Source organism: Myodes glareolus, chromosome 16 (assembly GCF_982192425.1).
Source record: "Myodes glareolus chromosome 16, mMyoGla1.1, whole genome shotgun sequence".
NCBI lineage: Eukaryota > Metazoa > Chordata > Mammalia > Rodentia > Cricetidae > Myodes > Myodes glareolus.
The window spans coordinates 26913083-26926822 of NC_142041.1; the positions used below are offsets into that span (position 1 = coordinate 26913083).

General features: G+C 39.0%; 1 protein-coding gene across 3 annotated transcripts in view; it reads left to right on the forward strand.

Annotated features, from left to right (window-relative positions):
- The first annotated feature begins 424 nt into the window (after window positions 1-424).
- The window catches only part of Tex10 (testis expressed 10), a 41693-nt gene continuing 28377 nt past the window's right edge, over window positions 425-13740 (forward strand). The window contains exons 1-5 of one of the 3 annotated variants that reach the window (XR_014997296.2): window positions 425-598; window positions 3438-3626; window positions 4398-5110; window positions 5487-5727; window positions 10269-10381. Coding sequence is in view for 2 of the 3 variants with exons in the window: in XM_048419884.3 (XP_048275841.1) it covers window positions 3447-3626; window positions 4398-5110; window positions 5487-5727; window positions 10269-10381 (1247 nt within the window). In the remaining variant the exon portion in view is untranslated. Of the gene's footprint in view, window positions 599-3437; window positions 3627-4397; window positions 5111-5486; window positions 5728-10268; window positions 10382-13740 lie in introns of those variants that run through there. The other 2 variants (XM_048419884.3, XM_085677171.2) reach the window with 2 other exon arrangements.

The following is a 13740-nucleotide window of genomic DNA, read 5'->3' on the forward strand; positions in this document are numbered from 1 at the left end:
TCTCCATCTCTGTAGGCTTTTTAATGTCTCAAATTCTCTAAGTAAGTAGTCGTTAATTATTGCTGAAAATGTTGTACCAGGAAAAATTCTGTACTAAGGTTTCCAGGACTCCGCAGCTATGTATAGTTTGTAACCTTCTAAGCTTTTATCGGCTCTGCTTTAGCCCAGGTTACCCTTCCCAGAAACGCTATCTTGGCTGTCCGGAACCTTTCCTTCCTCAATTATGTTCAGTTTATACTTTTCTCTGGAAGTAGCTCCAGTTCTAAAGAACTGAAGCCAACATCTTCCAACCAGGGGGATGCTGAACTCACTTCCTGCGCAGTCCCTCTTCGAGGGGGCGTGGCGTGCTAACCTGGACCCGCCCTCCGGCTGCGCGCGGCTGCAGCCCGAGATCACGTGAGCGCGGCGAGGAAGGGGAAGGCTCTACTTCCGGGCGGCGGAAGGAGACGCGGCCGCGTGAGGACGAGGCGATTTGAAAACACGCTCTGGGAGTGAGCGAAAAGCCTGCGGCCGGCGGTGTGCGGCGTGGTCCCGTGGGGCTCGGTGCTCGCGCTCTTTCCGCCTTGTCTCCGCGGTCCGGCTCGGTCCGGGCTTTCAGGTCAGTGGCATCCGTCGGCCCTCCCGGCGCGGCCCAGGCGGTGGGGAGGACCGAGGCGGCGGGGCGGGTGGCCAGGGTCCTCTCTGTCCCCCACGACCGTGTGAGCCGGGCCAGAGGCTTCCGGAGCGCTTCGAGGGGCCGTGGGCCGGCTCGGGGCCCGGCAAGTGTTAGGCCTGAGTGTGGGTCTCGGGCGAGAGGCTCCATTCGACGTTCTCTGCGGTGCAGGAACCTTGGTTTCCTTTGAAGAAAAAAAATAAAAGAATAGAGACGGGGTTTTCATTTTTGGTGTGCAAGCTCGAAAGCTGGAGGGGGCGGATCTAATCGCTTCGCTCCTAATCGCTTCGCTCCTCTCCGCCACCATGTCGGGACCCTCGATTTCTGGCCCCTCGAATTGGAAGGAGCTCTTGAGACACAAGGGATTGGAGAGGAAAGAAACCATAGGCCAACTGCTGCATGCTTGCCTTCCCCTTGGGTTTTCCGACTTGATTTGGATGGCGGGAGGAGTTGGAAATGAGGAAAGGTAGTGAGGGGGCCGCAGGGCAAACTCCGTCGAGTTTGCACTCTTCCTCCGCCCAGGTTAGCTCCAAGACTGACCCACGGAAGTCAGTGCATGTATGTACTCGAGTTTCCAGGCAGTAGGGGCTCACTACAAAAGGTGATCCTGAAGAGCCCATGCACCGAGGCCGGAGTTGCTTCCTTGTACTCGCTGCAGTGAAAGTGTTCTAGCCTAGTGCTATTTGATTTCTTGTGCTATGAAAATCTTTCAATGAAAAGAATAGCTGCTCCTGCTGGAACTGTAAAAGTTCCTAGTAGAAAAAACTTTGCCTGTGTGGCTTTGTAAATATTTGTAGAGGTTTACAAGTCAGCGAAGAGCTGTTAGCCCTCATAATTTTCCTAGCAGATACACAAAAATCGAGTTTAAAGTGAGGGATAATGTGGCATAATTTGACATCTTTATTCAGAACGAGGCGTGACCTAGAGTGCTAGAGACACATCCCATGTGAAAGCGTGCCAGGTTTTTCTCTGCGTTGTGTACCATTTACTTTGCTCTCTGGAAATCCAGCTGATAAAATTGTAAGAAAAGCTTACAGCCTGTGCTTGCCTAATAGATAAAAGTCAGTTTTGTATTACAAGTGGCTAAATGAATGCTGGTACCTTCGCGGTTTGCGAGACTTGAATGCCGTGTGTGTTTTTTCTGAGACTAACACATGCAACACATGCATGTTGTGCTTGAACCGTATGTATTTTAACTGTCGTGATTACAACTCGGAGTGTGGTAAGCATAGACAAGGCATTTGCTTATTTAATGTGTTTGATAAGAACTGTATGTTGCCTTATAGACACAGTGGGACACACTAAGAAATGCCAGTTTGGGTAAGAATCATACTGATTCAAAAGTTGAGATGGGAATTTGCTGTTGTCCAGGCTCTTCGAGTTTCTATGTTTAAGCACTCTTCCTGCCTCAGTCTAAGGTGGCACAGGTGCATACATGCACTGTGCTCCCTTTCATATCAGCTCCTAACCTCTGTAGGCAACTTCTGCTTAATGGGCCTTAGAGTAGTGAAAGCCCACATCAGTGAATTTGAATAGGATATCATAGTTGAATTCATTCATTCCTTTTTTTTAAGCACTAAAAACTTTATTTTTACCTCTGTGTGTAGCATCGTGACTTTATGACATGAGGTAATTATGTTAGACCAAAAGTAGTTTTGTTTATTGCAGAGGTGCTCAAGTAGGTGCACAGTGGAAGACAGAATTAGTTATTTTTGAAGCATGTGAAAAGCTTCAAGAAGAGCTGAACTGGTTCCAGATGCAAGTAGTTATTATTTTTTTATTTGAAGTTCATTCATGGGGAAGATAAAGCCAAAGTAGGTTGTTGGAACCGTGTTAGTGCCTACCATGTCATGGTAAGAAGTGTACCATTTATCAAGAATAAGAACAATCGAAAGCTCCCTCTTGTCACATCTGTGTTTAGAAAGCTATCTGGTGACCATGGTCAGGGGGTCAAAGAGGAGGCACTAGAGATGAGCACTCACCAGTGAGGAAACTGTTGAGTAGTCTAGGGTAGAAATAAGGACTTTTAAAAGCTTAGGAATGGGTAGGAAGCGTGTAGATCAAAGAGCCGGTAAACAAGATTGGAATGGAAGTTGAAGGATTGGAGAGGAAGGAAAATGGTGCGAGGTGATCTGGTTATGCCTGAGTTACTACACCAGTGGCCCAGCTAGTCTTTTCCTTGTTCCTTTTACATGCATTTCCTTCTATAGTGTTGAAGGGTGGAGCAGAGGGTAGGTACTGTCTTTTGTTGATGACTAGCCTGAATTTTGCCTGATGTTCACAGTGCTTCTGTCCTCACCAGGCTTAGTCCCTGCCCCTTACCTTTCCTTGGCTTTCATTGCTCATGAGCTGCTCATTCTTCCTTCTTGCCAATCTGTTTTTTTGGTCATTTGTTTGTGTGTAGTATCCAGCTTTTGATTCATGAAACTTCCTAATTACTGCATTAAGTAATTTTTTTATCTGTTACCTAACAGATATATACTGTGTTGCATTCCAACAGAGAAACCGGTTTAGGTTTCTGTTCAGCACTCCGGCAATTTATACAGTTCAGTAAACCTTGCGAAAGTTCTTTAACAAGGTTCTTCTCTTTGGTTAATGACTCAGTTTTAACATTTCTATACCAAACCGATTTTTGCATGTTTTAGTGGTTTTGTCCTTTGTACATTTTGAATCTTTGGCATCTTTATTCATGGCCATGATTCATCGTGATGTTTGAGGTGTTAGAATGTTTTTATTCTTTTATTGCTTATCTTTGTTTAATCCCTTGTTTCCATTCTTCTGACAGCACTCAAGAATGACCAAAAAAAGGAAACGACAAGATGATTTTCAGAAAGTAAAGCTCAAAGTTGGTAAAAAGAAGCCTAAGCTAGAAAATGCCACACCTACAAACTTTAAGACAAAGGCGATACATTTGCCTGAGCAGCTCAAAGAGGACAGAACCCTTCCGACCAACAACAGGAAACTTAACATAAAGGTAACATGAAAATTGTTCTTTCACATCGTGTAGAATGTTGTTTGTTTGTTTTTTTTTTTTTGTAAAAAAAATTTTAATCTCTTAAAGTAAATCATTTGCCTTAGCTGTATGGTATACTGTTTGATGAGGTTTGGGTGGCCGATGTCTGACCTTGCTATTGTGTCTTTCCTACTACTTCAGAAAGTTTTGCTAAACTAAATCTGTAGTGATTGCTCCATGGTAAACTCTTTTTGTTTGGAAGTAGTTCTTACATTTAATTCATTTTTGTTAAGTTCTAATAGGATGGTTTTCCTATTCTTACAGCTGACCTTAAGGTAAGATCTTGTGGGTGGTTGTTTTTGAACTAATCGTAGCAGGTAGCTCATTCCCTAGTTTTTAATAAAGAATAAATGTCCCTTTTATGGAGTGCGTGGTACCAGAACACTGCTGTGCTTCAGATTTCATAAGATTTTGGAATTAATCTATATTTGTATTATGAACGATGTCTTGGGAGAATAAAATAACTAAGTATTATCCTCTGAATAAAACACACCCTGTTAAAGTGTGCAGGAAGATTTTGTTAAGTTTGGAAAGGATAAATAGAATGTTTGGAACCTGGTAGGTCGGCAGTAAATGTTGAGTGTTTCTGGTCTTAATAAAAGCTAATCAACATTTAAAAATACATATTGATACTTTGCACAGGGAATTCAGCTTAGCTAGTTTTCGTTGATGTGTTTCCATGAAAGCGGTGCCTAGTAATGTCCACCCCTAAAATCTGCCTTTTCTTCCTAGGATTTGCTGTCTCAGATGCATCACTATAATCCTGGTATTAAACAGAGTGCTCTTCTTGGACTCAAAGACCTTTTGTCTCAATACCCATTTATAATTGATGCACACCTTTCAAACATAGTCAGTGAAGTGACTGCTGTGTTTACAGATAGAGATGCTAATGTACGGTTAGCTGCAGTTCAGCTTCTTCAATTCCTGGCCCCCAAAATACGAACTGAACAAATTTCTCCATTTTTTCCTTTGGTAAGTGCCCATCTCTCTAGTGCCATGACTCACATTACTGAAGGAATTCAGGAGGACTCTTTAAAAGTTTTGGACATTCTGCTGGAACATTACCCAGCTCTCATTACTGGCCGTAGCAGTATATTGCTTAAGAATTTTGTAGAACTCATTTCTCATCAGCAGCTGTCCAAAGGACTGGTAAATAGAGACAGATCCCAGTCCTGGATACTTTCTGTAAATCCTAATCGGAGAGTCACTTCTCAGCAATGGAGGCTGAAAGTCTTAGTGAGACTCAGTAAATTCCTTCAGGCCTTGGCAGATGGATCCAGTAGGTTGAGAGAAAGTGAAGGACTTCAGGAACAAAAAGAAACTCCCCATGCCTCTAGCAACTCCATTTTTATCAACTGGAAGGATCATGCCAACGACCAGCAACAGATCCAGGTTTATGAAAATGGGGGTTCACAGCCAAATGTCAGTTCACAGTTCAGGCTACGGTAAGGATTTCAGTTATGTCCACACTCAGTTTTCCTATATTAAATTTTAACTACTGAACCATTAATAGCTAATGGTGGGAAGACATAATCCTTGTCTTTCATAATTTTCATGTATTCATGATGAGTTATTAGATGACTCCCAATGGCATGAGTCATTTAAAAGTATGTTTTCATTTGTAGCTAAAGCCTAATTAGAAGTAAAACTTAAAAATGGCTGATGGCTTTGCTGTTTTAGTATTTTGTTTTTCTTACCAGTTTGATCAATGTAATTGATAGTTAATGGTGCTTCATTTTACTGTATTTTATATTTAAATTAAGCAGTGGGCAACACATTATGAAATCTCTAACTTTTTCATTCTTAACCTTTCCCTTTTAGGTACATGGGAACTGTCGGTGCTATGGATGAAGACCTGTCATCCACTGAAAATCTGAAAGGATTCATTGAGATAATAGTCCCATTGTTAATTGAGTGCTGGGTTGAAGCTTCGCCTCCACGGCTAGCTGCTTCTGTTGGAAATGGTGTAGAACGAGAGCCTCTACAGGTTATGCAGCAAGTCCTGAATGTCATTTCCCTGCTGTGGAAACTCTCAAAGCAGCAGGATGAAACCCACACATTGGTGAGAACTAGTGGGTTCTTTATTATTTCATCTGTAATGCCTTTTATCATAGTTGAGATTAGAAATCAGCTTATTACAGATTGAATATGTGTTCTCCAAAGACTACCCACAGTTTAATTGTAAACTTGTTTCCTCTTTTTTTTTGCATAAAAGTACAAATTAAAATATTCTACAAAGTTCTTAACTAGATTTCAGTATTTTTCATTGAAGTGTATAACAAATTTTTTGAGGTTATTAGCTGGATATAATTAATTTTTTCAATGAAATGTGTAACAATTTTCTCATTTGTATTTGGTTTTATTAGAAATGATTTCACAGTAATATTAAAATGTGTTGCTCATAGACCAGATAGGGAGATAGGGGGAGGCAGACCTTTTGAGTTTGAGGTCTACATGGTGAGGTCCAGGCCCGCTGGGACTACATAGTGAGACTCTGTCTCTGAAAAAAATAAAAAACAAAACCAGTGTTGCTTATGGCAAATTAATTAACCTTTTCAAATATTTCTTATGGGATTGAAAAGTTGCTTAAGTGTTATTTAAGTGCTTTGATTGTGTTATCAAATGCAGCGGTGGAAGACTGCACTGAAGTAATGGTGATGGTAATGAGTGTGCTGGTGAGGGGGAACAGCGCTGTGAGATCAAGTTTGCTAAGTTACCATGCTAGCCCTCACAGGCACTGCTTTAAAGTATGAGGCATCTCTTCTACAGAAGAGCTCTTGCAAAGACTTGGCTAGACCCATATGAATGCCTTTTAAAGTTTTATATATATATATATATATATATATATATATATATATATATATATATATATATAAACACTGAGGAGGCATGTCTTTTGTTTTCATTTTAGTCTTTATTTTGAGCTAAAGATTAGGATGAGCCTTTCTGCTGTGTGAGGTAAAACTAAGGATAGAGTTTTTGAAAAGCATTATATATTTGTGCTAAAATGTGCTTAAAGGTCTTGTTCTGTTATTGCTAGTCCATCACTATCTGCAGGGAAGTTTTAAAATTGCTTTTACAACTAGGATAGCATCTTATTGATTATACTTGTCCTATGAACAAGTCAGTGTCCATGTTAGCAGCAAACTAATAGGTTAAGAATATAGTGTATGGGGAGGGGAGAGACAGGGAGGGGAGCAGAGAAAAATGATAGCTCAATAAAATAAGGTATAGTGTGTTACACTGGGAAAGCAGAGCTTGGTTATTATGGCAATTTGTGGTTTGGGCACACAGTAGTATATAGAGCTTAGAAAAGTCTGTATTTGTAATTTTAATGGATCTATAGCAATTCTTGATTTAAAGTGATATGACTTGAAATTGTCTTAATTTAGAATGGTATTAAAACTTATTTTCATAGTGATATTTTCACATTTATGCTGTTGAATACATTCTGTGAGGCATTACTTCACTGAAGACAGCTTTTGTTAAACCATAGGGTAATGATATAAGTGTACTGCATATATTTAAGATAGACTAGGCCAAGTTTTGATACTTGCTTAATTAGTTTTATTAAAATGCATTTCAATTTAAGGTATTTTCTACTTAAAATGGGTTTATTAGGATGAAACTCACCAAGTCATGGTTTTTATCTGAAAGACTGAGAAAAATAGAAATTATGATATTTAATATGGGCTAGTATTTTTTTTACTTTAAATACTTTTGTAAATTCACTAATTGTGCTAGTTTCCAGTCTTGAAATTTAATGGACATTTAAAATAATATGCTTTATATAGCTTTTATCATTACAGGACTGTCTAGTAGCATTTCATTTATATGGGAATCTTTAAGTTTTTAAGTCTATAGAGTGTTGAAGATCAGAGTACTAAGTTGAGATATTGTCTAAAACTGATATGAATAGAGTCAGAGATGCTTCCGTGGTTAAACATGATTATTGCTCTTTGCTTCCTCTCTAATGTTTGTTTTTATTTTATGTGTATAAGTGTTTGCCTGATACCTGCAACTGAAGTTCCAGGTGGTTGTGAGCTCGCATGTGGGTGCTGGGAATTAAATTCGGGTTCTTAACTACTGAACCATCTCTCTAACTCTTAGAGTATATAGTACTGAGGCCATTAGTTTGGTTCCTTTTGCTTATGTTGTGTGGGTCTCAGTTCCTCTCCAGATACCTGTAACTCTAACTTTAGGAAATTTAACACCTTTGGCCTCATGGGCACCTGCACTTGTATATAGATTCACACTCAGACACCCACACATACAAGTAATTAAAGCAAAAATTAAGGAGGGGAGTGAATTTATATTTGAATAATGTGTACATTAATATGCATAGTAACATATAAAAACACCTTGCTATGTTATCTGCATAGTAACATCAAAAGGAATTTAAATGTGTTTTACCATTCCCACTATTCCTCCCCTTCTTATTTCACTGGTAGAATAATAGAATGTTAGGTGACCTGAATCATGGTTTAATCTTTAGGGAAAAGGAAATGACAAGATACAAGATTTTCACATTTATGCTATACAAGGTTTCAAGATACATTACATCATAGTGTAGTGATTGAGGATGTGAGTCCTTACTGGGGTTGCTCATTTCTCATGTGTATGTCTTTAATGTATACCTAGTTCTAAGAATGCAAATGAGAACATAATTTAACACTACATTTTTCCTTAGTGTCAGGAACTGTTATAATCACTATAAGTGTTTTATATCTTAGATTTATATCTTAATGCTTGATTTAATTCTATTTTGTTTTATCATTGTTATTCCATGAAAATTAGAATTTGCAACCATCCATATATGTACTTGCTTAAGTTCATTACAATTTAAATTCAAGCCAGGTATGGTGGAATATGCTTGTAGTCCCAGTGTCTGAGGGTGTTTATTGTTCTGATAAAATACAGCCATCGAAAGCAACTTAGGGAAAAGGGGCTTATTGTGCTTACAGTTCTAACTGCTCATTGGAAGAATTCAGGATAGGAACTCAAACAGGATAGAGACTTTGTTGCATGAGGAGGGGTCCTTTTATCCTGGCTGCCCGACTAGCTTATACCCGTAATAATCACACAGAAACTGTATTCATTTAAACACTGCCTAACCCATTAGCTCTAACTTCTTATTGGCTAACTCTTACATATTAGTTTAACCCGTCTCCATTAATGTGTATCGCCACGTGACTGTGGCTTACTGACAAGAATTTTAACCAGCATCCATCTCAGGCAGGAGAACCATGGTGTCTGCCACTCTGCCCTTCTTTCCAGCATTTAGTTCTGTCTACTCAGCCTACCTAAGTTCTGCCCTATCAAAAGGCCAAGGCAGTTTCTTTATTCAGCCAATGAAAATAGCACATAAATAGAAGGACCTCTTATACCAAGACTTAGAGGTTAGAGGCAGGAGCTGATGTAGAAGTCATGGAGAAGCACTGCTTCCTGGCTTGCTTCTTATGTCTTGCTTAGCCTGCTTTCTTATAGACCCCAATCACGTGCTCAAGGGTGGCACCATCCACAATGGGCTGGACCCTCCCATATCAATTAGTAGTTAAAGTGTCCTACAAGCTTACCTATAGCCTGACCTTATAGAGGCATTTTTTAAATTGAGGTTTCTTAGATGACTACAGCTTGTGTTGACTTAAAAATTAGCCATCTAAACCAGCATTCAAGAGATGAAGGCAGGAAGATTTCAAATTCTAGACCAACCTGGGTTATGTAGTAAAAACGGTCTTGAAAATAATTCCAGAACTGGAGAAAGAGCTCAGTGGATAAAGTGCCTGCCTGCTGCTCAGGTATAGTGATCTGAGTTTTATATTCGTGCCCATGTAAATGCTGGACATTGTGACACATGCACTTAGAATCCCATTGCTGGGGCAGTAAATATCGATGGATTTTTTGGTTTGCCAGCCAGGCACCCTAGCCTATTTGGTGAGCTCCAGGCCAATGAGATACCTGTTTAAAAAACAAAAATAGCTCCTGAGGAACAACACTTGAGATAGCCCTCTGGCCTACATAAGCATGCACGCTCTATAGAGCACACATTCCTCAGTTATATTGGCTCTAAAAGTACCTGATAGCTCAATGAGAGAGATGACTGCTGTGTTAGCTAGCATACATAAGGAATAATTCTACCATTTCAGAAGTCTTGAGTACTACCCTGCTGTTCTGAAATTGGAAGACAAAGGTGTAAGCATTATTGATAAGGTGCTTGTTAATGGTACATACCTTCTGGTGGCATTGATGGTAAACCGTAATGAATTACTGGGAATAAAGGCGGTGAAGGAGGATGTTAAAAACATAGGAAACAAGTGGCGGGGAGCACAGAGTTCAGGAAGTATTCTGAAGGTAATAAGGTATTTGAAAATGTAACTTAATGAAAGAGTAGAAACAATTTCTGGGGAAATGGTCTCTTAAATATCATTTAATTGTGAATAAAAAGTGAATGCTCTGATGTAAAATTTTATTTATGTACTACAGCATTAGCAGACGTAGTCTCACAATGGGACTTTAATAGATATTGAAATTGTCAATTTCTGCCTAAGTTTTAGTTTTTATTTTGTCTTGTGTATTTTCTAACCTTAACATTTATTTCAATAGGAATCATGGCTTCGAAAGAATTATCTTACTGATTTCAAACATCATTTTATGAGCCGTTTTCCATATGCCTTAAAAGAAATAACCAAGCAACGAAAGAAAGAGACAAATAAAAGGTATTGCAATTGTTTTCTACTCTGTGGGCTTAAAATGCTTTATATCCCAAAATTATTGAAGGATAACCATAACTTGCAACTTTAAATACTGTGAGGCTTCTGTATCAGAATCTTTAGGAAAATGAAAACTAGCAAAGGGAGGCTTATCTTGAACAAATCACTTTAAGCTTTAGAACTAGCAATCTGCCCTGTTTTTATAAGTCTGTATAGATTTTGCCATAGGCATGTCAGGTTTCATAAATAGGAATTGAATAAAAATTGCTGAGACAGATAGCTTATTAAAGTCCATCTATTTGTTCTCATATGTACATCAGGACACTGATAATGAAATATTGTAAGTCACACATTGGTGACGTCTGTTAGGTCCAACCTTGACAGGTTCATACGTTCCAGGGTCTGGGCATGTAGATTAGAAATGTTAGGTAGGATAGACAGAGATAACAAAAGAGATACAGAGATATAGGATAGTACTAGGAGGGCAACCCAGTGAATACTGAATCCGCGTGCGTTTATTTTCCATACACTTATATACCCCAATACAAAAAGGGGGAAAGAAGGCAAAGACTGCTTTAACATGACACAAAGGACAACCAGAACAGTTATTGCTTCAATACTTGAGACATCAAGTTACTATTTCCTGAGTTAAGCATTCTGATGTTTTGGACAGGAATACATACCCTAGACCAAGTGTCCTGTAGGCAGCCACTCCCATAAAATGAAGGAGCATGAATAGGTTTGAATTCTCTGACTTTTGGTCAGGGTGGAGTGGCTCCATCTCTATGGGCCATCTTAATGTTCAAAACAACAAGTAACCACACCCTAGGTCAGGATCTCTTGTTTGTAGCCACACCTGTAATCAACAACTTTGAAAGAATAAGAATAAGCTCAAACTCTCTGTCCTTTAGTTAATGTGGAACAGGCTCATATCTCTGGGCCCCCACAATGAAACTTGTATTAGTCTATAGAAAATCAGAAAGGGTGGAGTTTAAAAATAATTAAGACTAGAAAATATTTAAAAGTCTCTACTTCATATGAGAACAGATGTATGTGAAAATAGGTTATGTAATAAAACTTGACAAATTAGTACAAGCTGGAATAGTAAAATTGTAATTGCCTCAAATGAGCAAACACTTGAAAGGGAACTTAAGATCTGTCCAAACATTCTTTAATATACCAAAGGCAGAAGAGGGGTGGAGAAACACTGAGGCTATTTGAGCAGGGTTTAAGGACTTTGCTCAGAATTTATCAGGTTATTGATTGTGTTAGTTTTTCATGGATTCACCAAATATTTGCCTCTTACTATAAATGGGGTATTGTAGTAGAGAAAAAATATTTTAGGGTATATTCTTTGCTTTCTTAATGATGTGATTGTAAATCCTAAGCAAGTATGTCAGGGTCTAGCTGGAGCTGATTCCATGAGGTTTTAAGTTCAGTGAAAGATCCTGCCCCAAAAAGAAAGGTATAGGGACCAGACAGAGATGGCTCAGTGGGAAAAGGCACTTGCCTGGCTGCCTGAGTTAGATACCTAGGACCTAACTGGTAGGTGAGACTAGAGTCCTCCAGGTTGTCCCCTGACCTTCACCAGTGTGGCATCTATATGCCCACACACATCTACACTATAATCAAATAAAAAACAAACAAACAAAAAAACGCAAAACATACTAGAGGACCATCAAGCAAAGACACTTGATGTTGACCTTGGGCCTCCATGTGCACATATGTATAGGTACCTGTAGACATGCTCACACCACATACATACATAACTCCTCACACATAGCTCTTCCACATCATCTGAAACAGCGTAAGAGGCTACTTATTAAATATATATTACATGTTCAATAGTCCTGCTTGCCTGTAGTCCATTCATTATTTCTATTAAGTGCAGTTGGAAATATTAAATGGAGAGTTTCAGAAAGAAACAAACTTTATAATAACCCTTTAAAGGGTTTATTTTATTTTATGCATATGACTATTTTGCTTACGTGTAAGTAGTGTGTGCGTGTGTATCCATGTGTGTGTCATGACCCATGGTGATCAGCAGAGGGTGTCAGATTCCTGGGAACTGGTTCAGAGGGTTGTGAGCAACCATGTACTGGAGACCAACTCTGGTGTTCACTGCTAGAACAGCAAGTGTTCTTAACCACTGAACATCTTTCCAGCCCTCAATTCATGGGTTTTAAAGTGCTTGCTTTCCTGTGTGATGTCATCCTGTGTGGTCTTGCCTGGAATGATACTTCTTTTATAGTTTATTATTTTAGCCTTTTTATAAAGTAAGCTTTATAAAAGTGAAAAACAATAATGTAGGATTCTGTGTTCATGGTCTTTTATACGTAAGATCTTGGAATATGTTCAAGGCTATATTTAGACTTATATTTGGCAGATAATTTCATAAAGATGAACCTACGAATTTGAAGAGAACAAAGGACATTAATTGCTAATGATTAAATTTGTGCTTTCAATTAAAAATTGGCATTTTTGGGTATCTTCCAAATTTGAAGCTTAAGTTTTCTAGCTTTTTTTTGTTTTTAAAGTTTCTGTCAATATATCTGGGATCATTTAGAATAATTTATGTATTTTCATGTGAATGGGTGTTTTGCCTGCACATTTATCTATGAACCATGTACATTCAGTGCCCACACAGGGCAGGAGAGGGTGTTATGTACCCTGGGGCTGGAGTTAGAGGTTGTTGTGAACCGCCATGTGGGTGCTGAGAATTGAACCCAGGTTCTCTGGAAGAGCAACCTGTGCTCTTAATCTCTAAGTCCTCTCTCTCTCTCTCTCTCTCTCTCTCTCACACACACACACACACTCTCATTCTCCCTTCTCTCCCCCCCTTTTCATTTAAATAAAAGTGCCATTTTGAGGTTGTGTGTGGGTGCTATATCTACATACTTGTGTGTGTAGGTGTGTGATCTTGAGGTGTGGTGCTATATCTACATACTTGTGTGTGTAGGTGTGTGATCTTGAGGCAGTTCAAGAGGTCATGCTCTACCTTACTTATTTTCTACCATATTCTCAAATTCATGGGTTCACTTAGTTCATTTTTATGATATTGTCTATCAAATCCAAGTCTAACTCTAGCTGTGAACATATTAAAAGATCTTAAGCAGATACTTAAGGCCATGGTAGGGTCTCTAAACAAATGTGGAGGTAGATGGTGGTCAAGCCCCAGTGGTCTTGACTCTTCTTAATCACAATACTGGGATTACAGGCAGTTGTTACATTATATACTTAAATTTATATATGGGTTCTTGCCCAGCAAATATTTTACCTTCTGAACCATTTCTCCATTTTTGAAGAATGGTTTCAGCAGATTGTATGATTCTAGGTTTCTTAATGTGTGTACACTGTAACACTTA